The sequence below is a fragment of the Somniosus microcephalus genome, chromosome 6 (assembly GCF_052327205.1).
Source record: "Somniosus microcephalus isolate GS21.2 chromosome 6, FLI_Smic_1.0, whole genome shotgun sequence".
Taxonomy (NCBI): domain Eukaryota; kingdom Metazoa; phylum Chordata; class Chondrichthyes; order Squaliformes; family Somniosidae; genus Somniosus; species Somniosus microcephalus.
The window spans coordinates 279,898,527-279,925,489 of record NC_140992.1 but is presented as its reverse complement, the minus strand read 5'-3'; the positions used below and the strand labels follow the sequence as shown (position 1 = coordinate 279,925,489).

The following is a 26,963-nucleotide window of genomic DNA, read 5'->3' as shown; positions in this document are numbered from 1 at the left end:
TCTCTCCCGGTCACTCTCTCCCGGTCACTCTCTCTTCCAGTCACTCTCTCTTCCGGTCACTCTCTCTCCGGATCACTCTCTCTCCCGGTCACACTCTCTCCCGGTCACTCTCTCTCCCGGTCACTCTCTCTCCCGGTCACTCTCTCCCGGTCACTCTCTCTCCCGGTCACTCTCTCTCCCGGTCATTCTCTCTCCCGGTCACTCTCTCCCGGTCACTCTCTCTCCCGGTCACTCTCTCCCGGCCACTCTCTCCCGGTCACTCTCTCTCCCGGTCACTCTCTCTCCCGGTCACTTTCTCTCTCGGTCACTCTCTCCAGGTCACTCTCTCTCCGGTCACTCTCTCTCCCGGTCACTCTCTCTCCGGTCACTCTCTCTCCCGGTCACTCTCTCTCCCGGTCACTCTCTCTCTCGGTCACTCTCTCTCTCGGTCACTCTCTCTCCCGGTCACTCTCTCCCGGTCACTCTCTCTCCCGGTCACTCTCTCTCCCGGTCACTCTCTCTCTCGGTCACTCTCTCCCGGTCACTCTCTCTCCCGGTCACTCTCTGTCCCGGTGACTCTCCCGGTCACTCTCACTCCCGGTCACTCTCTCTCCCGGTCACTATCTCTCCCGGTCACTCTCTCCCGGTCATTCTCTCCTGGTCACTCTCTCCTGGTCACTCTCTCTCGGTCACTCTCTCTCCCGGTCACTCTCTCTCCCAGTCACTCTCTCCCGGTCACTCTCTCTCTCGGTCACTCTCTCCCGGTCACTCTCTCTCCCGGTCACTCTCTCTCCCGGTCACTCTCTCCCGGTCACTCTCTCCCGGTCACTCTCTCTCTTGGTCACTCTCTCTGTCCCGGTCACTCTCTCTCTCGGTCACTCTCTCTCCCGGTCACTCTCGGTCCCGGTCACTCTCTCTCTCGGTCACTCTCTCTCCCGGTCACTCTCTCCCGGTCACTCTCTCCCGGTCACTTTCTCTCGGTCACTCTCTCCCGGTCACTCACTCTCCCGGTCACTCTCTCCGGTCACTCTCTCTCCGGTCACTCTCTCTCCCGGTCACTCTCTCTCCCGGTCATTCTCTCTTCCGGTCACTCTCTCTCCCGGTCACTCTCTCCCGGTCACTCTCTCTCCCGGTCACTCTCTCTCCCGGTCACTCTCTCCCGGTCACTCTCTCTCCCGGTCACTCTCTCTCCCGGTCACTCTCTCCTGGTCACTCTCTCTCCGGTCACTCTCTCCCGGTCACTCTCTCTCCCGGTCACTCTCTCTCCCAGTCGCTCTCTCCCGGTCACTCTCTCTCTCGGTCACTCTCTCTCCCAGTCACTCTCTCCCGGTCACTCTCTCTCTCGGTCACTCTCTCCCGGTCACTCTCTCTCCCGGTCACTCTCTCTCCCGGTCACTCTCTCCCGGTCACTCTCTCCTGGTCACTCTCTCTCTCGGTCACTCTCTCTCTCCCGGTCACTCTCTCTCTCGGTCACTCTCTCTCCCGGTCACTCTCTGTCCCGGTCACTCTCTCTCTCGGTCACTCTCTCTCCCGGTCACTCTCTCCCGGTCACTCTCTCCCGGTCACTCTCTCCCGGTCACTTTCTCTCGGTCACTCTCTCCCGGTCACTCACTCTCCCGGTCACTCTCTCTCCGGTCACTCTCTCTCCCGGTCACTCTCTCTCCCGGTCACTCTCTCCCGGTCACTCTCTCTCCCGGTCACTCTCTCTCCCGGTCACTCTCTCTCCCGGTCACTCTCTCTTCCGGTCACTCTCTCTTCCGGTCACTCTCTCTCCGGATCACTCTCTCTCCCGGTCACTCTCTCTCCCGGTCACTCTCTCTCCCGGTCACTCTCTCTCCCGGTCACTCTCTCCCGGTCACTCTCTCTTCCGGTCACTCTCTCTTCCGGTCACTCTCTCTCCGGATCACTCTCTCTCCCGGTCACTCTCTCTCCCGGTCACTCTCTCTCCCGGTCACTCTCTCCCGGTCACTCTCTCTCCCGGTCACTCTCTCTCCCGGTCACTCTCTCTCCCGGTCATTCTCTCTCCCGGTCACTCTCTCCCGGTCACTCTCTCCCGGTCACTCTCTCCCGGTCACTCTCTCTCCCGGTCACTCTCTCTCCCGGTCACTTTCTCTCCCGGTCACTCTCTCCCGGTCACTCTCTCTCTGGTCATTCTCTCTCCCGGTCACTCTCTCCCGGTCACTCTCTCCGGTCACTCTCTCCCGGTCACTCTCTCTCCCGGTCACTCTCTCCCGGTCACTCTCTCCCGGTCACTCTCTCTCCCGGTCACTCTCTCTCCCGGTCACTCTCTCTCCCGGTCACTCTCTCTCCCGGTCACTCTCTCTCGGTCACTCTCTCTCCCGGTCACTCTCTCTCCTGGTCACTCTCTCCTGGTCACTCTCTCCCGGTCACTCTCTCTCCCGGTCAATCTCTCTCCCGGTCACTCTCTCCCGGTCATTCTCTCCTGGTCACTCTCTCTCCCGGTCAATCTCTCCCGGTCACTCTCTCCCGGTCACTCTCTCTCCCGGTCACTCTCTCCCAGTCACTCTCTCTCCCGGTCACTCTCTCCCGGTCACTCTCTCCGGTCACTCTCTCCCGGTCACTCTCTCTCCCGGTCACTCTCTCCCGGTCACTCTCTCCTGGTCACTCTCTCTCCCGGTCACTCTCTCTCCGGTCACTCTCTCTCCCGGTCACTCTCTCTCCCGGTCACTCTCTCCCGGTCACTCTCTCCCGGTCACTCTCTCTCCGGTCACTCTCTCTCCCGGTCACTCTCTCCTGGTCACTCTCTCTCCCGGTCACTCTCTCTCCGGTCACTCTCTCTCCCGGTCACTCTCTCTCCCGGTCACTCTCTCCTGGTCACACTCTCTTCCGGTCACACTCTCTCCCGGTCACTCTCTCCCGGTCACTCTCTCCCGGTCACTCTCTCTCCGGTCACTCTCTCTCCCGGTCACTCTCTCCCGGTCACTCTCTCTCCCGGTCACTTTCGCTCCCGGTCACTCTCTCTCCCGGTCACTTTCTCTCCCGGTCACTCTCTCTCCCGGTCACTCTCTCTGCCGGTCACTCTCTCTCCCGGTCACTCTCTCTCCCGGTCACTCTCTCCCGGTCACATTCTCTCCGGTCACTCTCTCTCCCGGTCACTCTCTCTCCCGGTCACTCTCTCTCCCGGTCACTCTCTCCAGGTCACTCTGTCTTCCGGTCACTCTCTCTCCCGGTCACTCTCTCCCGGTCACTCTCTCCCGGTCACTCTCTCCCGGTCACTCTCTCTCCCGGTCACTCTCTCTCTCGGTTACTCAATCTCCCGGTCACTTTCTCTCCCGGTCACTCTCTCTCCCGGTCACTCTCTCTCCGGTCACTCTCTCTCCGGTCACTCTCTCTCTCGGTCACTCAATCTCCCGGTCACATTCTCTCCCGGTCACTCTCTCTCCCGGTCACTCTCTCTCCCGGTCACTTTCTCTCCCGGTCACTTTCTCTCCCGGTCACTCAATCTCCCGGTCACTCTCTCTCCCGGTCACTCTCTCCCGGTCACTCTCCCCCTGTCACTCTCTCTCCCGGTCACTCTCTCTCCCGGTCACTCAATCTCCCGGTCACTCTCTGTCCCGGTCACTCTCTCTACCGGTCACTCTCTCCCGGTCACTCTCCCCCTGTCACTCTCTCTCCCGGTCACTCTCTCTCCCGGTCACTCTCTCTCCCGGTCACTCTCTCTCCCGGTCACTCTCTCCCGGTCACTCTCCCCCGGTCACTCTCTCTCCCAGTCACTCTCTCTCCCGGTCACTCTCTCTCCCGGTCACTCTCTCTCCCGGTCACTCTCTCTTCCGGTCACTCTCTCTCCTGGTCACTCTCTCCCGGTCACTCTCTCTCCCGGTCACTCTCTCTCCCAGTCACTCTCTCTCCCGGTCACTCTCTCTCCCAGTCACTCTCTCTCCCGATCACTCTCTCCCGGTCACTCTCTCTCCTGGTCACTCTCTCCCGGTCACTCTCTCTCCCGGTCACTCTCTCCCGGTCACACTCTCTCCTGGTCACTCTCTCCCGGTCACACTCTCTCCCGGTCACTCTCTCCCGGTCACTCTCTCTCCTGGTCACTCTCTCTCCCGGTCACTCTCTCTCCCGGTCACTCTCTCCCGGTCACTCTCTCTCCGTTCACTCTCTCTCCCGGTCACTCTCTCCCGGTCACTCTCTCTCAGGTCACTCTCTCTCCCGGTCACTCTCTCCCGGTCACTCTCTCTCCCGGTCACTCTCTCCCGGTCACACTCTCTCTCGGTCACTCTCTCTCTCGGTCACTCTCTCTCCCGGTCACTCTCTCTCCCGGTCACTCTCTCCCGGTCACACTCTCTCCCGGTCACTCTCTCTCCCGGTCACACTCTCTCCCGGTCACTCTCTCCCGGTCACTCTCTCTCTCGGTCACTCTCTCCCGGTCACTCTCTGTCCTGGTCACTCTCTCTCCCGGTCACTCTCTCTCCCGGTCACTCTCTGTCCCGGTCACTCTCTCTCCCGGTCACTCTCTCTCCCGGTCAGTCTCTCTCTCGGTCACTCTCTCCCGGTCACTCTCTCTCCCGGTCACTCTCTCTCTCGGTCACTCTCTCTCTCGGTCACTCTCTCTCCCGGTCACTCTCCCGGCCACTCTCCCGGTCACTCTCTCCCGGTCACTCTCTCCTGGGCACTCTCTCCCGGTCAGTCTCTCTCCCGGTCACTCTCTCTCCCGGTCACTCTCTCCGGTCACTCTCTCTCCCGGTCACTCTCTCTCCCGGTCACTCTCTCTCCCGGTCACTCTCTCTCTCGGTCACTCTCTCTCTCGGTCACTCTCTCTCCCGGTCACTCTCTCCAGTCACTCTCTCTCCCGGTCACTCTCTCTCCTGGTCACTCTCTCTCCCGGTCACTCTCTCTCTCGGTCACTCTCTCTCTCGGTCACTCTCTCTCCCGGTCACTCTCCCGGCCACTCTCCCGGTCACTCTCTCCCGGTCACTCTCTCCTGGGCACTCACTCCCGGTCACTCTCTCTCCCGGTCACTCTCTCTCCCGGTCACTCTCTCCGGTCACTCTCTCTCCCGGTCACTCTCTCTCCCGGTCACTCTCTCTCCCGGTCACTCTCTCCGGTCACTCTCTCCCGGTCACTCTCTCTCCCGGTCACTCTCTCCCGGTCACTCTCTCCCGGTCACTCTCTCTCCCGGTCACTCTCTCTCCCGGTCACTCTCTCTCGGTCACTCTCCCCCGGTCACTCTCTCTCCCAGTCACTCTCTCTCCCGGTCACTCTCTCTCCCGGTCACTCTCTCTCCCGGTCACTCTCCCGGCCACTCTCCCGGTCACTCTCTCCTGGTCACTCTCTCCCGGTCACTCTCCCGGTCACTCTCCCGGTCACTCTCTCTCCCGGTCACTCTCTCCCGGTCACTCTCTCTCCCGGTCACTCTCTCCTGGTCACTCTCCCGGCCACTCTCCCGGTCACTCTCTCCCGGTCACTCTCTCCCGGTCACTCTCTGCCGGTCACTCTCTCCCGGTCACTCTCTCCCGGTCACTCTCCCGGCCACTCTCCCGGTCACTCTCTCTCCCGGTCACTCTCTCCTGGTCACTCTCTCCCTGCCACTCTCCCGGTCACTCTCTCCCGGTCACTCTCTCCTGGTCACTCTCTCCTGGTCACTCTCTCCCGGTCACTCTCTCCTGGTCACTCTCTCCTGGTCACTCTCTCCCGGTCACTCTCCCGGCCACTCTCCCGGTCACTCTCTCCCGGCCACTCTCCCGGTCACTCTCCCGGTCACTCTCTCCCGGTCTCTCTCCTGGTCACTCTCTCCCGGTCACTCTCTCCCGGTCACTCTCTCCCGGTCACTCTCCCGGTCACTCTCTCCTGGTCACTCTCTCCTGGTCACTCTCTCTTGGTCACTCTCTCCCGGTCACTCTCTCCTGGTCACTCTCTCCGGTCACTCTCTCTCCCGGTCACTCTCTCTCGGTCACTCTCTCCCGGTCACTCTCCCGGTCACTCTCTCCTGGTCACTCTCTCCTGGTCACACTCTCCCGGTCACTCTCCCGGTCACTCTCCCGGCCACTCTCCCGGTCACTCTCTCTCCCGGCCACTCTCCCGGTCACTCTCCCGGTCACTCTCTCCCGGTCACTCTCCCGGTCACTCTCTCCTGGTCACTCTCTCCTGGTCACTCTCTCTTGGTCACTCTCTCCCGGTCACTCTCTCCTGGTCACTCTCTCCGGTCACTCTCTCTCCCGGTCACTCTCTCCTGTTCACACTCTCCCGGTCACTCTCCCGGTCACTCTCTCCTGGTCACTCTCCCCCAGTCACTCCCCCGGTCACTCTCCTGGTCACTCTCTCCAGGTCACTCTCTCCTGGTCACTCTCCTGGTCACTCTCCCGGTCACTCTCCCCCAGTCACTCTCCCGGTCACTCTCCTGGTCACTCTCCCAGTCACTTTCCCGGTCACTCTCCCTTCCTCAGGCCACTGACTAAAATGACCCATCGATCTGCCCAAATTAGTAACAATACTGTGGAGCAGGAATTCCTGGAGTGTTTACGGGATGGTTTCCTGGACCAATATGTCGAGGAACCAACCAGAGATCAGGCCATCTTAGACTGGGTATTATGTAACGAGAAAGGATTAATTAGCAATCTTGTTGTACGAGGCCCCTTGGGTCGGAGCGATCATAATATGATCGAATTCTTCATTAAGATGGAGAATGAAGTAGTTGACTCAGAGACTCGGGTCCTCAATTTAAATAAAGGAAACTACGATGGTCTGAGGAGCGAGTTGGGTAGGATTGATTGGGGAATGGCACTCAAAGGGTTGACGGTGGATAGGCAATGGCAAACATTCAAAGACCGAATGGATGAGCTACAGAATTTGTTCATCCCAGTTTGGCATAAAAATAAAACAAAAATGGTGACTCAACCGTGGCTAACAAGGGAAATTAGGGATAGCATAAGATCCAAGGAGAGGACATATAAATTGGCTAGAAAAAGCAATAATCCTGAGGATTGGGAGCAGTTTAGGAGTCAACAAAGGAGGACAAAGGGATTAATTAAGAAAAGGAAAATAGAATATGAGAGTAAGCTTTCAGGGAACATAAAAACTGACTGTAAAAGCTTTTATAGATATGTGAAGAGAAAAAGATTGGTGAAGTCAAGCGTAGGTCCCTTACAGTCAGAATCAGGGGAATTTATAATGGGAAACAAGGAAATGGCAGACCAACTAAATACATACTTTGGTTCTGTCTTCACAAAGGAGGACACAAATAACCTCCCAGAGATGCCGGGGAACATAGGGTCTGATGAAAGGGAGGAACTGAAAGAAATCAGTATTTGTAGGGAAATGGTGTTAGGAAAATTGATGGGACTGAAGGCCGATAAATCCCCAGGGCCTGATGGTCTACATCCCAGGCCAATTAAGGAAGTGGTCCTAGAGATAGCAGATGCATTGCTGGTCATCTTCCAGAACTCGATAGATTCTGGAACGGTACCCATGGATTGGAGGGTAGCTAATGTTACCCCACTATTCAAAAAAGGTGGTAGAGAAAAAGCGGGGAATTATAGACCGGTAAGCCTGACATCGGTAGTGGGGAAAATGCTAGAGTCTATTATAAAAGATGTAATAGCAGAGCACTTGGAAAACAGTGACAGGATCGGACAAAGTCAACATGGATTTACAAAAGGTAAATCATGCTTGACTAATCTACTGGAATTTTTTGATGATGTAACTGGTAAAATAGATAAGGGAGAACCAGTGGATGTGGTGCATTTGGACTTTCAGAAGGCTTTCGATAAGGTCCCACATAAGAGATTAGCGTGCAAAATTAAGGCACATGGGATTGGGGGTAAGGTATTAACTTGGATAGAGAACTGGTTGGCGGACAGAAAGCAAAGAGTTGGAATAAACGGGTCATTTTCCCAGTGGCAGGCAGTGACTAGTGGGGTACCACAAGGATCGGCCCTAGGACCCCAGCTGTTCACAATATATATTAATGATCTGGACGAGGGAATTGGATGTAATATCCCCAAATTTGCAGACGACACAAAGCTGGGTGGGTGCGTAAGCTGTGAGGAGGATGTCGTGAAACTCCAGTACGATTTGGACAGGTTGGGTGATTGGGCAGAAACATGGCAAATGCACTATAATGTGGATAAATGTGAGGTTATCCACTTTGGTGGCAAAAACAGGAAGGCAGATTATTATTTGAATGGCAATAGATTGAGAGAAGGGGAAGTGCAAAGAGACCTGGGTGTTATTGTGCACCAGTCGCTGAAGGTAAGCATGCAGGTGCAGCAGGCGGTTAAGAAGGCAAATGGTATGTTGGCCTTCGTAGCAAGAGTGTTCGAGTACAGGAACAAGGATGTCTTGCTACAGTTATACAGGGCCTTGGTGAGACCGCACCTTGAGTATTGTGTGCAGTTTTGGTCACCTTACCTGAGGAAGGACGTTCTTGCCATGGAGGGAGTGCAGCGAAGATTCACCAGGCTGATACCTGGGACGGCAGGAATGACGTATGAGGAGAGATTGTGTCGATTGGGCTTATACTCACTGGAGTTTAGAAGATTGAGAGGGGATCTCATCGAAACCCATAAAATTCTGGCAGGTTTGGACAGACTAGATGCAGGAAGGATGTTTATGATGGCCGGGGAGTCCAGAATCAGGGGTCACAGTCTAAGGATAAGGGGTAAGCCATTTAGGACTGAAATGAGGAGGAATTTCTTCACCCAGAGAGTGGTGAACCTGTGGAATTCTCTGCCACAGAGGGCGGTGGAGGCCAGTTCATTAAATATATTCAAGAAAGAGTTGGATATATTTCTTGAGGCTAAAGGGATCAAGGGATATGGGGAGAAGGCAGGGACAGGGTACTGAGTTTGGATGATCAGCCATGATCTCATTGAATGGCGGAGCAGGCTCGAAGGGCCGAATGGCCTACTCCTGCTCCTATCTTCTATGAATCTATGAATTTAAAGAGGAGCCGCTCGACCCGTTGAGCGGAGCAGGATAATGTCGGGACCCGGCGGGAGGACAGTGGGAGCGGAGGGCGGAAATTGTTCCCTCATTTTAACGGACCCCCTGTCCGGTTTCTGTCAGACGGCAAGAGTTAAAATCCGTGCCACTGATGTTAAATTGACCGGTCTGCAGTTAGCGGGATTCTCCCACCTCCCGCCTTAAATAATGGAATGAAAATCTCTCCAATCCAAAGGCACAATTCCTGCATCGAGAGAGCTCTGGAAAATTAAGAGTAGGGCCTTGGTGAGACCACACCTGGAGTACTGGGCACAGTTTTGGTCTCCTTATCTGAGGAATGATATACTTGCCTTGGAGGCGGTGCAACGAAGGTTCACTAGATTGATTCCTGGGATGAGAGGGCTGTCCTATGATGAGAGGTTGTGTAGAGTGGGCCGATACTCTCTGGAGTTTAGAAGAATGAGAGATGATCTCACTGAAACGTACAAGATTCTGAGGTGGATTGACAGGGTAGATGCTGAGAGGATGTTCCCCCCCTGGCTGGAGAGTCTGGAACTAGGAGCACAGTCTCAGGATTGGGGAATCGAGGGACATGGGGATCGGGCGGGAAAATGGAGTTGAGGTCGATGATCAGCCATCATCTTATTGAATGGTGGAGCAAGCTCGAGGGGCCGAATTGCCGACTCCTGCTCTTATTTCTTATGTTCTTATGCATCTGCAACCTCCACACCTATTTCTTTCAATACCCTGGGGTGGCAACCTTCATTTCCTGGAGATTTGTCTATCTTCAGTCCCATTATTTTCTCCATTGCCATTTAAAAATTTATATTAAATGGACTAAGTGGGTTTGCACATCGAGTGAACTAGGAGTGGACAGGCATAGAAACATAGAAGATAGGAGCAGGAGTAGGCCATTCAGCCCCTTGAGCCCGTTCTGCCATTTAATGAGATCATGGCTGATCATCCAAATTCAGTACCCTGTCCCTGCTTTCTCCCCATATCCCTTGATCCCTTTAGCCTTAAGAAATATATCTAACTCCTTCCTGAATATATTTAATGAATTGGCCTCAACTGTCGTCTGTGGTAGAGAATTCCACAGGTTCACCACTCTCTGGGTGAAGAAATTCCTCCTCATCTCTGTCCTAAATGGCTTACCCCTTATCCTTAGACTGTGACCCCTGGTTCTGGACTCCCTTGCCATCGGGAATATCCTTCTTGCACCTAGTCTGTCTTGTCCTGTTAGAATTTTATAAGTTTCAATGAGATCCCCTCTCATTCTTCTAAACTCTAGCGAATATAAGTCTAATCGACCCAATCTTTCCTCATACCTCATTCCTACCATCCCAGGTATCAGTCTGGTGAATCTTTGCTGCACTCCCTCTATGGCAAGAACATCCTTCCTCAGATAAGGCGACCAAAACTGCACACAATACTCAAGGTGTGGTCTCACCAAGGCCCTGTACAACTGCAGCAAGACATCCTTGCTCCTGTACTCAAATCCTCTCGCTATGAAGGCCAACATACCATTTGCCTTCTTAACCACCTGCTGCACCTGCATGCTTCCCTTCAGCGACTGGCGCACAAGGACACCCAGGTCTCGTTGCACTTCCCCTTTTCCCAATCTCTTTCCGTCAAGATGACAATCTGTCTTCCTGTTTTTGCCACCGAAGTGGATAACCTCGCATTTATCCACAATTATACTGCATTTGCCATGCATCTGCCCAATCACCCAACCTGTCCAAATCATACTGGAGTTTCTCGGCATCCTCCTCACATAACACATGCCCACCCAGCTTTGTGTCATCTGCAAACTTGGAGATATTACATCTAGTTCCCTCGTCTACATCATTTATATATATTGTGATTAGCTGGGGTCCTAGGACTGATCCCTGCGGTACCCCACTAGTCACTGCCTGCCACTCGGAAAAAGACCCGTTTATTCCAACTCTTTGCTTCCTGTCTGCCAACCAGTTACCTATCCAAGACAGTACCTTGCCCCCAATCCCATGTGCCTTAACTTTACACGCTAATCTCTTATGCGGGACCTTATCGAAAGCCTTCTGAAAGTCCAAATACACCACATCTACTGGTTCTCCCTTATCTATTCTACCAGTTACATCCTCAAAAAATTCTAGTAGATTAGTCAAGCACAATTTACCTTTTGTAAATCCATGTTGACTTTGTCCGATCCTGTCACTGTTTTCCAAGTGCTCTGCTATTACATCTTTTATAATGGACTCTAGCATTTTCCCCACTACCAATGTCAGGCTTACCGGTCTATAATTCCCCGCTTTCTCTCTACCACCTTTTTTGAATAGTGTGGTTACATTAGCTACCCTCCAATCCATGGGTACTGTTCCAGAATCTATAGAATTTTGGAAGATGACCAGCAATGCATCTACTATTTCTAGGGCCACTTCCTTAAGTACCCTAGGATGTAGATTATCAGGCCCTGGGGATTTATCGGCCTTCAATCCCGTCAATTTCCCTAACACCATGTCCCTACAAATATTGATTTCATTCAATTCCTCCCTCTCATTAGACCCTATGTTCCCCGACATTTCTGGAAGGTTATTTGTGTCCTCCTTTGTGAAGACAGAACCAAAGTTTGTATATAATTGGTCTGCCATTACACTGTAATGTCCGGCTTTGATACTCACAGAGGCAGACTGTGGCCAGGAGTCTCGAGGCGATGTACGGAGGCACACACGCAGGGAAGACTGGCTGCAGCACATAACTGGAGAAGGTCAATGCCATCACGGCCTGGGTGGTGGGAGATATGACCAGCAGGGCGCTCCACAGCACCAGGAACCTGAGCAAAACAAGAAGCCTTACATCATCCTCAGGCACATCGCAACAACGGAAGCACGCGGACCGCTCTGAGCCCCGCGCAGTATCAACGCACCGTGACATGGACCGCCAACTCTGGTTGGCCGTGTCCCTGGAGGATTCATCACATGACCTCCTGCCGCCAATATTTTTTTGTAACTAATAAGTAAACATGCTCAGAGAAAAAGACATAATTTATTTTAGTGCTCCTGTGATTTTTCTCCTGGGTGTTGCTGGAAGCCGTGTCCTGGAGATAAATCTTCAACTCCTGGAGACTCCAGGCCAATCCCGGAAGGTTGGTGACCCCGATGGTGGCATGGATTGTGGGGAGGGGCCGCAATCTCCATCCGACTCACACGGAGTGGGGGGGGGGACACCCAGGGAAAATCAGATTGCGTGTGAGCGTGACGGCGCTCTCACATCCCTACAGCCTATCACGGAGCAGGCGGTGAGCCAGGGTCAAGCAAGAACAGGGCGGGCAATGGGCTAGAAAGAAAGGGGGAAATCATTGCGTGTTGTCCAGTGCAGAGCTGGACTGTCCAGACACAGCTCTCGGGCTCGACCTCTGATCTGTGCTGTTAGCCGGGGCGGTGATAGGACCATTGGTCTCAGTGTCCCCGGGCGGGGATTGTGGGGGGGGGGAGGTCGGGATGGAACAATACTCAGCCACGGTTCCTGCTCCAGATCATTATCCAATGATCCCTGCTGTGTGTGCACAGACGGGACTGTGACGCTCAGTGCAGTCGAATAGCCTGCCAACATTCGCTGCCCCGCAAAGAAGAATATTCACTTGGAACCGTATCCCAGCACGGTGGGGAGAAAACTCTGGGAATCCCCAATCCCAAGTACCCTGGTAATCCTCCAAACACGTCCTTGACATATGCATAGTCTCCTCCTGACTTGGGGATTGTCACTCCAAGCTCCGCATAGCAAAGGGACCCGATGACAGTGATTAGCCCGGCCAGCATCCAGATAATGAGCGCCAGGCCCACAGAGCCCGCGTGTTCCAGGACTCCTTTCGGGGAGATAAAGATTCCGGATCCGATGATGTTACCTGTGGAAAGAAAACATTCTGACATCACGAGGTGTTACAATTCTCAAACATTCACACTCAATTTCCCTTCTCACTGACTCATAGCAATTACGGCACAGAATGAGGCCATTGTGCCGGTACTAGCTCCTCAATTGGAGCTTCCTGCTCTCACCCCCGGCCTTCCCCTACCTCCTTTTATATTCTTCCTTTTCAAACTCTTATCCGATTCGCTGTTAAATGATGTTCCAGTCTCTGCCCCAATAGCCCCTTGCGGTAAATTGTTCCGTGTCCAAACAATCCTCAGTGTGAAAACATTTCTTCTAACTCCCACCTTCAGTGATGATCTTCAGTCTGGGTCCCCTTGTTACCCACTCACCAACCAATGGGAACAATCTTCTACTATTTACCCTCTCAAAATCTTCCACAATTTGGAAAACTTCCATCAGATTCTCCCTTAACCTTTTAGTTTCAATGAAAATAGCCCCAATCTGGAATGCGCTGCCTGAAAGGCCGGTGGATTAGCGTGTAAAGTTAAGGCACATGGGATTGGGGGCAAGGTACTGACTTGGCTAGAGAACTGGTTGGCAGACAGAAAGCAAAGAGTTGGAATAAACGGGTCTTTTTCCGAGTGGCGGGCAGTGACCAGTGGGGTACTGCAGGGATCGGTGCTAGGACCCCAGCTATTCACAATATATATTAATGATCTAGACAGGGGAACTAGATGTAATGGCCTAGAAATTGGGTTTTGGCGCAGCGACGGCTTTAGCGCCGGAAGTTAGTGCCGGAGCTAAGTCGCGCTGGGCGGGCCAAAAATTCACTAGTTCTGCGCCCAAACGGCTGCCGGCGCTGCTGAAAGCTGTTTGCGCCTGAAAACTGGCGCTACGCGCTGAATTGCGGCGCTATTCCGGCGCTGCGGCGCCTGCTGCGGTGCAGCAGGTTCGGGAAGTGCAGGCCTCCTCCTTCCCTTAAGGAGGAGCTGCCTGCACCCGGCCGCGGCCCGCGAAAATCATTGTAAAAATGAGCCCGGCACCTCGGACAAGTGCCGGGCTTGCATCTGTCCCGGGGGGTGGGGGGGAGAAGTCCGGGGAGGGAGCTGCGGCCAGGCGGCCGGCGGGAAAGCGGCCGGCCGCCACGGGGCCTTTAATGCGCCGGCGCAAAGTCCAGTAAGGCACCTCTGCCAGAACGTTGCTTGCGGCTGCCACGGGCGAGGCGGCCGCAAGTCAATTTCGGAGTTCGGGCGGGTTACCATGGCAACCGGGACGCTGCGCACACCGATGACGTCATCGGTGCCGGCGCAGCGCTAACGGCCTAACGCCGATTTAGGGACCCACTCAATTTCCAAACTGGCCATAACTCCGGCGCTAGGCCCTCTAGCGCCTCAAAAGCGGCGCTAAGCCTACCGAATTTCTAGGCCATAATCTCCAAGTTTGCAGACGACACAAAGCTGGGTGGGCGTGTGTGCTGTGAGGAGGATGCAGAGAAACTCCAGTATGATTTGGACAGGTTGGGTGATTGGGCAGAAGCATGGCAGATGCAATATAACGTGGATAAATGTGAGGTTATCCACTTTGGTGTCAAAAACAGGAAGGCAGATTATTATCTGAATGGCAATAGATTGGGAGAAGGGGAAGTGCAATGAGTCCTGGGTGTCCTTGTGCACCAGTCGCTGAAGGTAAGCATGCAGGTGCAGCTGGCGGTTAAGAAGGCAAATGGTATGTTGGCCTTCGTAGCGAGAGGGTTCGAGTACAGAAACAAGGATGTCTTGCTGCAATTGTACAGGGCCTTGGTGAGACCACATCTTGAGTAATGTGTGCAGTTTTGGTCAACTTATCTGAGGAAGGATGTTCTTGCCATGGAGGGAGTGCAGTAAAGATTCACCAGGCTGATACCTGGGATGGCAGGAATGACGTATGAGGAGAGATTGGGTCGATTGGGCTTATACTCGCTGGAGTTTAGAAGAATGAGAGGGGATCTCATTGAAACTTATAAAATTCTAAGAGGACTAGACAGACTAGATGCAGGAAGGATGTTCTCGATGGCCGGGGAGTCCAGAACTAGGGGTCACAGTCTAAGGATAAGGGGTAAGCCATTTAGGACAGAGATGAGGAGGAATTTCTTCTCCCAGAGAGTGGGGAACCTGTGGAATTCTCTACCACAGAGGGCAGTAGAGGCCAAATCATTAAATATATTCAAGAAGGAGTTAGCTATATTTCTTAAGTCTAAAGGGATATGGGGAGAAAGCAGGGACAGGGTACTGAGTTTGAATGATCAGCCATGATCTCATTGAATGGCGGAGCAGGCACGATGGGTCGAACGGCCTCCTCCTGTGCGATATGATTCTCTGGTTCTATCAATTTAACCTTTCATTCCTCATCTCATTCTACTGGATTGTCACTGCTTCACCCCTTCAATGGCTCCAATATCCTTCCTGTGCGCAATACTCTAACTGTGGCCTCGCAAGTTTTTGTACAAATTCCCATCACTGCCTTGTGTTTACATGCTGTGCCCCTCTCCCTGCCTTGATCATGGCCTTTTCTAGCTCCAGTCCCTCCTTTAAAATCTTTCTGCTACAATGATGAGATGATGATGTTTCCGTAACATGGTCAGTCTTTCCAAACAACTTTACCACGACAGTGATGTACCAGAGGATGGGCTTTAATGGGAGAGCTGGGGTACCAGAGTAAAAATCACAGAGTCATACAGCACAGGAGGAGGCCATTCGGCCCATCGTGCCTGTGCCGGCTCTTTGAAAGAGCTCTCCAATGAATCCCACTCCCTGCTCTTTCCCCAGAGCCCTGCAAATTTCTCCTTTTCCAATATTTATCCATTTCTTGAACAGGGAGAGATAGGATACCAGAGGGAATGGCTCCATCAGGAAAGGGTGCTTAAACCTTCAAGCAATTGCCCTTTTCTGCGGACACTAAGCTTGTTCCTGGGAAACACAGCAACATGTTGGAAGAATTACCCAGGCCAGCACTGTGCTGTCCCGATGTTAACACCGAAATCTGCAGCAATCCAGAGCAACTTCACTCTCAACACCGGACTCCTCCCAGAATAGGTCGGGATTCACCGCCCATCCCGTGCTTCCCAACACGCACACTTCCTCCTCCCGTATCCAGGGCCACTGAGATTAACTGTAGCAGCCTCTGTGACCAGGCTCTCTGAAGCCGGTTAGCTCAGCAGGGACCAGGGGCGCACCTTCCCGCTGTGGATGGCTCAGGCCATCATCTTGCACTGCCATTACCCACAGAGCAGCACTGTCATGGGAACACCACCATCTCCGAGTTCCCCTCCGAGTCACACACCATCCTGACTTGGAAATATATCGCTGATCCTTCATCGTCACTGGGTCAAAATCCTGGAACTCCCTCCCTAACAGCACTGTGGGAGCACCTTCACCACAGGGACTGCAGCGGGTCAAGGTGGCGGCTCACCACCACCTTCTCAAGGGCAACTAGGGATGGGCAATAAATGCTGGCCTTGCCAGCGAGGCCCACATCCCGAGAACTAATTTTAAAAACAAGCCATTGAGGGTAATGTAACACTGCTGCAGTTGTTACAGAAACACTTTAGGCTGTGTCGAGCACTCCCGATCATTCCAATTAGTGGGTGTTGGTTAGGCCGGGCTGCATTCTCGGGCCTGTTAGTAGTTGTGTCGGTGGAAGTGAAGTTGTCCAGAGGGCCATTCTGACTCAGTGACAGGTCTGGCTGCAACTGTAGGAAGTCCTGGGGCAGCTCCTTAACCAGAGTGAAATGGGAGCCAAGCTGGGTTGCTAGGGGCTTCTCCCGCGGAATGGATAAAAGTGCAGATGCCTCGGCTCCTGGCTCTGCATACAGATGACACAGAGACCCTGGCAGCGACATCATTCAACTGTGACAAACAAGACTTTTTTCTTGCGGTTCCTTCTGTGTGACAGGGTCGCTGGCTGAGACTCACAGTTTGGCCAGTTAACCCTCCCAAGGCCACAGCGGAATTCCTGAGCCGAAATTATTTAAAAAAAATCAGTGTAATGGGTTCACCGAGGGGATTCTGTATCTGGTTCCCTGCTGATAGCTTCTCCCGGGCTTCTACACAGGAACAGGAGGAGGCCATTCAGCCCCTCGAGCCTGTTACACAGGAACAGGAGGAGGCCATTCAGCCCCTCGAGCCTGTTACACAGGAACAGGAGGAGGCCATTCAGTCCCTCGAGCCTGTTACACGGGAACAGGAGGAGGCCATTCAGCCCCTCGAGCCTGTTACACAGGAACAGGAGGAGGCCATTCAGCCCTTCGAGCCTGTTACACGGGAACAGGAGGAGGCCATTTAGCCCCTCGAGCCTGTTACACGGGAACAGGAGGAGGCCATTCTGCCCCTCGAGCCTGTTACACGGGAACAGGAGGAGGCCATTCAGCCCCTCGAGCCTGTTACACGGGAACAGGAGGAGGCCATTCAGCCCCTCGAGTCTGTTACACGGGAACAGGAGGCCATTCAGCCCCTCGAGCCTGTTAAATGGGAGCAGGAGGAGGCCATTCAGCCCCTCGAGCCTGTTACATGGGAACAGGAGGAGACCATTTAGCCCCTCGAGCCTGTTATACGGGAACAGGAGGAGGCCATTCAGCCCCTCGAGCCTGATACACGGGAACAGGAGGAGGCCATTCAGCCCCTTGAGCCTGTTACACAGGAACAGGAGGAGGCCATTCAGCCCCTCGAGCCTGTTACACAGGAACAGGAGGAGGCCATTCAGCCCCTCGAATCTGTACCGCCATTCAATTAGATCATGGCTGATCTGTATCTTAACTCCATTTACCTGCCTTGGTTCTGTAACCCTTAATAACCTTACTCAACAAAAATCTATCAATCTCAGTTTTGACATTTTCAGTTGACCCCCAGTCTCAACAGCTTTTTGGGGGAGAGAGTTCCAGATTTCCACCACCCTTTGTGTGAAGAAGTGCTTCCTGACATCACCCCTGAACGGCCTGGCTCTAATTTTTAGTTTATGCCCCCTTGTTCTGGACTCCCCCCACCAGAGGAAGTAGCAGGAACATAGGACCATAGGAACAGGAGGAGGCCATTCAGCCCCTTGAGCCTGTTCCGCCATTCAATGAGATCATGACTGATCTGCGACCTAACTCTATATACCCACCTTTTCCCCATATCCCTTAATACCTTTGGTTAACAAAAATCTATCAATCTCAGATTTAAAATTAACAGTTGACATCAATTGCTGTTTGCGGAAGAGAGTTCCAAACTTCTCCCACCCTTTGTGTGTAGAAGTGTTTCCTAATTTCACTCCTGAAAGGTCTGGCTCTAATTTTTAGACTCTGCCCCCTAGCCCTAGACTCCCCAACCAGCGGAAATAGTTTCTCTCTCTCTACCCTATCTGTTCCCCTTAATATCCTGAAAACTTCAATCAAATCACCCCTTAACCTTCTAAATTCTAGGGAATACAACCCTAGTTTGTGTAATCTCTCCTCGTAACTTAACCCTTGAAGTCCGGGTATCATTCTGGTAAACCTACGCTGCACTCCCTCCAAGGCCAATATATCCTTCCTACGGTGTGGTGCCCAGAACTGCTCCCAGTGCTCCAGGTGTGGTCTAACCGGGGTTTTGTACAGCTGCAGCATAATTTCGACCCCCTTGTATTCTAGTCCTCGAGATATAAAGGCCAGCATTCCATTAGCCTTTTTGATTATTTTCTGTACCTATCCATGACATTTTAATGATCTGTGTACCTGGACCCCCCGAGTCTCTTTGGACCTCCACTGTTTTTAGCCTTTCACCATTTAGAAAGGACCCTGTTCGATCCTTTTTGGTCCAAAATGGATGATCTCACATTTGCCTACATTGAAATCCATTTGCCACAGTTTTGCCCATTCACTTAATCTGTCGATATCCCTGTGTAATTTTATGCTTCCATCTACACTGCCTACAATTCCACCTATCTTTGTGTCATCAGCAAATTTGGATATGTCGCTCTCTATCCCATCATCTAAGTTGTTAATAATAGTTGAGAATATTTGAGGCCCCAACACAGATCCCTGCGGGACACCACTAGTCACATCCTGCCAATTAGAGTACCTGCCCATTATCCCCACTCTCTGTCTCCTGCCGCTCAGCCAATTTCCTAATCAGGTCAATAATTTGCCCTCAGCTCCATGGGCTTCTACCTTAGTTAACAGTCTCTTATGTGGGACTTTATCAAATGCCTTCTGGAAGTCTGTATAAATAACATCCATAGACATTCCCCTGTCCACTACTTTAGTCACCTCTTCAAAAAATTCAATCAGGTTTGTCGGGCATGACCTGCCTTTCACAATCCATGCTGGCTCTCTCTGATCAACTGAAAATTTTCGAGGTGTTCAGTCACCCTATCCTTAATTATCGACTCTAGCAATTTCCCAACAACAGATGTTAGGCTAACTGGTTTAGAATTCCCTGGTTTTCCTCTCTTGCCATTCTTAAATAAGGGAGTGACTTGTGCAATTTTCCAATCTAAAGGGACAGTTCCTGAATCGAGAGAACTTTGGAAGATTATAGTTCGGGCATCTGCAATAAGCTCACCGACTTCCTTTAAAACCCTGGGGTGGAAACCATCTGGTCCTGGGGATGTGTCACTCTTTAGTGCCATTATTTTCTTCATTACTGCTATTTTGCTTATGTTAACTTTATTGAGTCCCTGTCCCTGATTTAGTTTCCTTGGGATTTCTGGCATGCTATCCTCTTCCTCTACTGTAAATACTGATGCAAAATAATTATTCAACATGTCCGCCATTTCCCCATTATCATGGACAATATCACCGCTTTCAGTTTTTAAGGGGCCAACATTGCCCCTGACCACCCTCTTTTTCCTAATATAATTGTAAAAAAATGTTGTGTTGATTTTGATATCCTTTACAAATTTCTTTTCATACTCCCTTTTTGTAGTTCTTACTATCTATTTTGTGACCCTTTGCTGTTTTTTGTATCTTTCCCTTTCGCCGGGATCTGTGATATTTATTACATTTTTGTATGCTTTTCTTTTAGTTTTAATGCTGCCCCTTACCTCTTTAGTCGTCCATGGCTGTTTTTTTTTGACAAGTAGAACTCTTGCCCCTCAAGGGTATAAAGTGGTTCTGTATCACATTAAATTCATTTTTGAACATCTCCCACTGATCTTCTGCCGTTTTCCCCATTTTTCAGATTTGCCCAGTTTACTGTGGACAGTCTCTGCCTCATCCCATTGAAGTCGGCCTTGCCTAAATCTCGAATCTTAGTAGCTGTTTCGCATTTCTCCCTTTCAAACGTTACATTGAACTTGATCATGTTATGATCGCTATTGGATAAATGTTCACGCACAGTTAGGCTGTTAACTAAATCTGACTGATTACTCATTACTAAATCTAATATGGCTTGCCCCCTTGTTGCCTCTGGGACATATTGTTGTAGAAAACTAACCCGGACATGCTAAAGAAATTCACTGCCTTTCTGACAGGTGCTAGTCTGCTTATCCCAATCTATATGAAAGTTAAAATTCCCCATTAAAACCCACTCTACCTTTACTACATGCTTGTCTAGTCTCTGCATTTATACATTCTGCCACTTCACAGCTGCTACCAAGGGGCATATACAAAACTCCCACTACAGTCTAAAGTCCTTTACTATTTCTTAATTCTACCCATAACTTCCAGCTATCTAACCTATAAAATTCTATAATCATCTTAAACACCTCAATTAGATAAATTCTTCATTTTCTAAACTCAAAGGGATACAAGCCTAGTCTATAAAAACTGTCCTCATGATTTAACCCTTTAGCCCCTGTTGAATTTTATGGGGTCACACTGAAGCTTGTACACTAGCCCTGTTTAGGTTGCACCTGGAGCAGTGTATACACCTGGAGTAGTGTGTACACCTGGAGTAGTGTGTACACCTGGAGTAGTGTGTACACCTGGAGTAGTGTGTACAGTTACAGTCACCGGGATATCAGGTGTCAGCCGTGGTTCAGTGGGCAGCACTTTCACCTCTATGTCAGAAGGTCATGGGTTCAAGCCCCACTCCACAGACTTGAGCACAAAAATCCAGGCTGACACTTCAGTGTAGTGCTGAGGGAGCGCCGCACTGTTGGAGGGGAGGTACTGAGGGAGTGCCGCACTGTCGGAGGGGCAGTACTGAGGGTGCGCCGCACTGTCGGCGGGGCAGTACTGAGGGAGTGCCGCACTGCCGGAGGGGCAGTACTGAGGGAGCGCCGCACTGTCGGAGGGACAGTACTGAGGGAGCGCCGCACTGTCGGAGGGGCGGTACTGAGGGAGTGCCGCACTGTAGGAGGGGCAGTACCGCATAAGAAATTAGCTTGCCTGCAAAAGAGATTGGGGGCAAGGTATTGACTTGGATTGAGAACTGGTTGGCAGATAGAAAGCAAAGAGTTGGAATAAACGGGTCGTTTTCCCAGTGGCAGGCAGTGACTAGTGGGGTACCGCAAGGTTCGGTCCTAGGACCCCAGCTGTTCACAATATATATTAATGATCTGGACGAGGGAATTGGATGTAGTATCTCCAAATTTGCAGACGACACAAAGCTGGGTGGGAGGGTATGCTATGAGGAAGATGTCGTGAAACTCCAGTACGATTTGGACAGGTTGGGTGATTGGGCAGAAACATGGTAAATGCACTATAATGTGGATAAATGTGAGGTTATCCACTTTGGTGGCAAAAACAGGAAGGCAGATTATTATTTGAATGGCAATAGATTGGGAGAAGGGGAAGTGCAAAGAGACCTGGGTGTTCTTGTGCACCAGTCGCTGCAGGTAAGCATGCAGGTGCAGCAGACGGTTAAGAAGGCAAATGGTATGTTGGCCTTCGTAGCAAGAGGGTTCGAGTACAGGAACAAGGATGTCTTGCTGCAGCTGTACAAGGCCTTGGTGAGACCATACCTTGAGTATTGTGTGCAGTTTTGGTCGCCTTATCTGAGGAAGGATGTTCTTGCCATGGAAGGAGTGCAGCGAAGATTCACCAGGCTGATACCTGGGATGGCAGGATTGACGTATGAGGAGAGATTGTGTTGATTGGACTTGTACTCACTGGAGTTTAGAAGATTGAGAGGGGATCTCATCGAAACCTATAAAATTCTGTCAGGCCTGGACAGACTAGATGCAGGAAGGATGTTCCCGATGGCCGGGGAGTCCAGAACTAGGGGTCATAGTCTAAGGATAAGGGGTAAGCCATTTAGAAACATAGAAACATAGAAGATAGGAGCAGGAGTAGGCCATTCGGCCCTTCGAGCCTGCTCCGCCATTCAATGAGATCATGGCTGATCATCCAAATTCAGTACCCTGTCTCTGCCTTCTCCCCATATCCCTTGATCCCTTTAGCCTCAAGAAACATATCCAACTCTTTCTTGAATATATTTAATGAACTGGCCTCCACCGCCCTCTGTGGTAGAGAATTCCACAGGCTCACCACTCTCTGGGTGAAGAAATTCCTCCTCATTTCTGTCCTAAATGGCTTACCCCTTATCCTATGACTATGACCCCTGGTTCTGGACTCCCCGGCCATCAGAAACATCCTTTCTGCATCTAGTCTGTCCAGACCTGACAGAATTTTATAGGTTTCGATGAGATCCCCTCTCAATCTTCTAAACTCCAGTGAGTATAAGCCCAATCGACACAATCTCTCCTCGTACGTCATTCCTGCCATCCCAGGTATCAGCCTGGAGAATCTTCGCTGCACTCCCTCCATGGCAAGAACGTCCTTCCTCAGGTAAGGTGACCAAAACTGCACACAATACTCAAGGTGCGGTCTCACCAAGGCCCTGTACAACTGCAGCAAGACATCCTTGTTCCTGTACTCGAATCCTCTTGCTATGAAGGCCAACATACCATTTGCCTTCTTAACCGCCTGCTGCACCTGCATGCTTACTTTCAGCGACTGGTGCACAAGGACACCCAGGTCTCGTTGCACTTCCCCTTTTCCCAATCTATTGCCATTCAGATAATAATCTGTCTTCCTGTTTTTACCACCGAAGTGGATAACCTTCAGCTTACCTTACCTTTAGGACTGAAATGAGGAGGAATTTCTTCACCCAGAGAGTGGTGAACCTGTGGAATTCTCTGCCACAGAGGGCGGTGGAGGCCAGTTCATTAAATATATTCAAGAAGGAGTTGGATATATTTCTTAAGGCTAAAGGGATCAAGGGATATGGGGAGAAGGCAGGGACAGGGTACTGAATTTGGATGATCAGCCATGATCTCATTGAATGGCGGAGCAGGCTCGAGGGGCCGAATGGCCTACTCCTGCTCCTATCTTCTATGTTTCTATGAGCACTGCTGTCGGAGGGTCAGTACTGAGGGAGCGCCGCACTGTCGGAGGGGCAGTACTGAGGGAGCACCGCACTGTCGGAGGGGCAGTACTGAGGGAGTGCTGCACTGTCGGAGAGGCAGTACTGAGGGAGCGCCGCACTGTCGGAGGGGCAGTACTGAGGGAGCGCCGCACTGTCGGAGGGTCAGTACTGAGGGAGCGCCGCACTGTCGGAGAGGTAGTACTGAGGGAGTGCTGCACTGTCGGAGAGGCAGTACTGAGGGAGTGCCGCACTGTCGGAGGGGCAGTACTGAGGGAGTGCTGCACTGTCGGAGACTGAGGGAGTGCTGCCCTGTCTGACGGGCAGTACTGAGGGAATGTTGCACTATCAGAGGTGCCATTTTTCGGATGGGACGTTAAACCGAGGCCCCGTCTGCTCTCTCAGTTGAAATGTAAACGATCCCATGGCACTATTTCGAAGAACAGCAGGGGAGCTCTCCCCAGCGTCATCAGTGACTACACTTCAGAAAAGTACTTCAATGGCTGTAAAGCGCTTTGGGACTTCCTGAGGTCATGAAAGGCGCTGTAGAAATACAAGTCTTTCTTTTCTTTCTGAACAGTGGGTCATCCAGCCACGAGCAAGGCTGATGCCCAGTGCCAGGGGGAAGACCATCCAGGGGAGACTTGGAGCTTCTTATAGAGGTCAATGAGAAGATACTGAACAGGATAACGTGCAGGTACTCCAGGAGCAGTGGGCACAGGCTCAGAGTCGGAAAGGATTATTTACAACATTTGAGGCCTTTTTCATCTGAGATCATTCTCCTCATGTTCAAATCCCTCCATGGTCTCGCCCCCTCGCTATCGCTGTAACCTCCTCCAACCCTGCAACCCCGAGATCTCTGTGCTCCTCCAATTCTGCCCTCTTGAGCACCCCTGATTTTAATCGCTCCATCATTGGTGGCCGTGCCTTCTGTTGCCTGGGCCCTAAGCTCTGGAATTCCCTCCCTAAACCTCTCTGCCTCGCTACCTCTCTTTCCTCCTTTAAGACTCTCCTTCAAACCTACCTCTTTGGCCAAGCTTTTGGTCACCTGCCCGAATATCTCCTTTTATGGCTCGGTGTCAATTTCTATCTATGATGCTTCTTTGAAGTGCTTTGGGACCTAGTTCTGCATTAAAGGCACTATATAAATGCAAGTTGGTGTCTGTCCGTGCGCTGTGAATCCTCAGCATGTATATTGGGCTCTCTGTCCGGCACTCTGTCAGCTTTTTAATTCCTTCTCCACATTGTCTCGACATTAAAAGTGAAAGAAAGACTCGCATTTCTCCAGCGCCTTTCACCACCTTGGGACGTCTCAAAGCGCCTCACAGCCAATGAAGTACTTTTTGAAGTGTAGGAAACGCGGCAGCCAATTTGCACACAGCAAGATCCCACAAACAGCACTGTCATAATGACCCGAGCATCTGTTTTTAGTGATCTTGATTGCGAGATAAATATTGGCCCCAGGACACCGGGGAGAACTCCCCTGCTCTTCTTCGAAATAGTGACCATGGGATCTTTTACGTCCGCCTGAGAGGGCAGACGGGGCCTCAGTTTAATGTCTCATCCAAAAGATGGCACCTTCGACAGGGCAGCATTCACTGGAGTGTCAGCCTAGATTTATGTGCTGAAGTCTCTAGAGTGGGACTTGAACCCACGACCTTCTGACTGAGAGGCGAGAGAGAGAGCTGCCCGCTAAGCACGGATGACACTACAAAGTAACAACTGTCCCTTTATGTCCAGGCGCCTTTCTGACTCACCCAGTGTTAAATCAGCCACATTCATTGACCAGAGATGCTGCAGCTCTGGTCCATCTTCTGTCTGACACAAGACACAGTCTCCCCTGGTGTCCGGTACAGGGAACAGCATTCTTCACAACCCGCCCCCTCCACTTAGTTCCTCCCCTCTTCACCAGAATCCGCTTCCCTTGCTCTAGATGACCATGAAGTGTAGAGGGAGCTTTACTCTGTATCTAACCCGTGCTGTACCTGCCCTGGGAGTGTTTGATGGGACAGTGTAGAGGGAGCTTTACTCTGTATCTAACCCGTGCTGTACCTGCCCTGGGAGTGTTTGATGGGACAGTGTAGAGGGAGCTTTACTCTGTATCTAACCCGTGCTGTACCTGTCCTGGGAGTGTTTGATGGGACAGTGTAGAGGGAGCTTTACTCTGTATCTAACCCGTGCTGTACCTGCCCTGGGAGTGTTTGATGGGACAGTGTAGAGGGAGCTTTACTCTGTATCTAACCCGTGCTGTACCTGCCCTGGGAGTGTTTGATGGGACAGTGTAGAGGGAGCTTTACTCTGTATCTAACCCGTGCTGTACCTGCCCTGGGAGTGTTTGATGGGACAGTGTAGAGGGAGCTTTACTCTGTATCTAACCCGTGCTGTACCTGTCCTGGGAGTGTTTGATGGGACAGTGTAGAGGGAGCTTTACTCTGTATCTAACCCGTGCTGTACCTGCCCTGGGAGTGTTTGATGGGACAGTGTAGAGGGAGCTTTACTCTGTATCTAACCCGTGCTGTACCTGCCCTGGGAGTGTTTGATGGGACAGTGTAGAGGGTGCTTTACTCTGTATCTAACCCCGTGCTGTACCTGTCCTGGGAGTGTTTGATGGGACAGTGTAGAGGGAGCTTTACTCTGTATCTAACCTGTGCTGTACCTGCCCTGGGAGTGTTTGATGGGACAGTGTAGAGGGAGCTTTACTCTGTATCTAACCCGTGCTGTACCTGCCCTGGGAGTGTTTGATGGGACAGTGTAGAGGGTGCTTTACTCTGTATCTAACCCCGTGCTGTACCTGTCCTGGGAGTGTTTGATGGGACAGTGTAGAGGGTGCTTTACTCTGTATCTAACCCGTGCTGTACCTGCACTGGGAGTGTTTGATGGGACAGTGTAGAGGGAGCTTTACTCTGTATCTAACCCGTGCTGTACCTGCCCTGGGAGTGTTTGATGGGGATAGTGTAGAGGGAGCTTTACTCTGTATCTAACCCCGTGCTGTACCTGCCCTGGGAGTGTTTGATGGGGATAGTGTAGAGGGAGCTTTTCTCTGTATCTAACCCCATGCTGTACCTGCCCTGGGAGTGTTTGATTGGACAGTGTAGAGGGAGCTTTACTCTGTATCTAACCCGTGCTGTACCTGCCCTGGGAGTGTTTGATGGGACAGTGTAGAGGGAGCTTTACTCTGTATCTAACCTGTGCTTTCCCTACCCTGGGAGTGTTTGATGGGACATTGTAGAGGGAGCTTTACACTGTATCTAACCCATGCTGTACCTGCCCTGGGAGTGTTTGATGGGACAGTGTAGAGCGAGCTTTACTCTGTATCTCACACGTGCTGTGCCTTCCGTGGGGGTGTTTGATGGGACAGTGTAGAGGGAGCTTTACTCTGCATCTAACCTATGCTGTATATGCCCTGGGAGTGTTTGGTTGGACAGTGTGGAGGGAGCTTTGTTCTGTATCTAACCTGTGATGTATATGCCCTGGGAGTGTTTGATGGGACAGCGTAGAGGGAGCTTTACTCTGACTCTAACACGTGCTGTACCTGCCCTGGGAGTGTTTGATGGGCCAGTGTAGAGGAAGCTTTACTCTGTACCTTACCCATGCTGTACCTTCCCTGGGAGTGTTTCATGGGACAGTGCAGAGCGAGCTTTACTCTGTCTATCTAACAGAAGGCAGAGAGTTGGGATAAATGGTTCATTCTCAGACTGGCAATCAGTAACTAGTGGTGTTCCGCAGGGGTCAGTGCTGGGTCCCAACTCTTTACAATCTATATTAACGATTTGGAGGAGGGGACCGAGTGTAACATATCAAAGTTTGCAGATGATACTAAGATGGGAGGGAAAGTAGTGAGTGAGGAGGACATAAAAAACCTGCAAGGGGACATAGACAGGCTAAGTAAGTGGGCAGAGATTTGGCAGATGGAATACAATACTGGAAAGT

At 51.7% G+C, this 26,963-nt stretch overlaps 1 protein-coding gene across 1 annotated transcript in view; it reads right to left on the bottom strand.

Annotated features, from left to right (window-relative positions):
* The window catches only part of LOC147116762 (large neutral amino acids transporter small subunit 2-like), a 124,597-nt gene that overhangs the window by 57,219 nt on the left and 40,415 nt on the right, over positions 1–26,963 (bottom strand). The window contains exons 2-3 of the mRNA XM_085991910.1: positions 12,562–12,766; positions 11,544–11,695 (exon numbers count right to left, since the gene is read on the bottom strand). Coding sequence (XP_085848036.1) covers positions 11,544–11,695; positions 12,562–12,766 — 357 coding nt within the window. The remainder of the gene's footprint in view (positions 1–11,543; positions 11,696–12,561; positions 12,767–26,963) is intronic.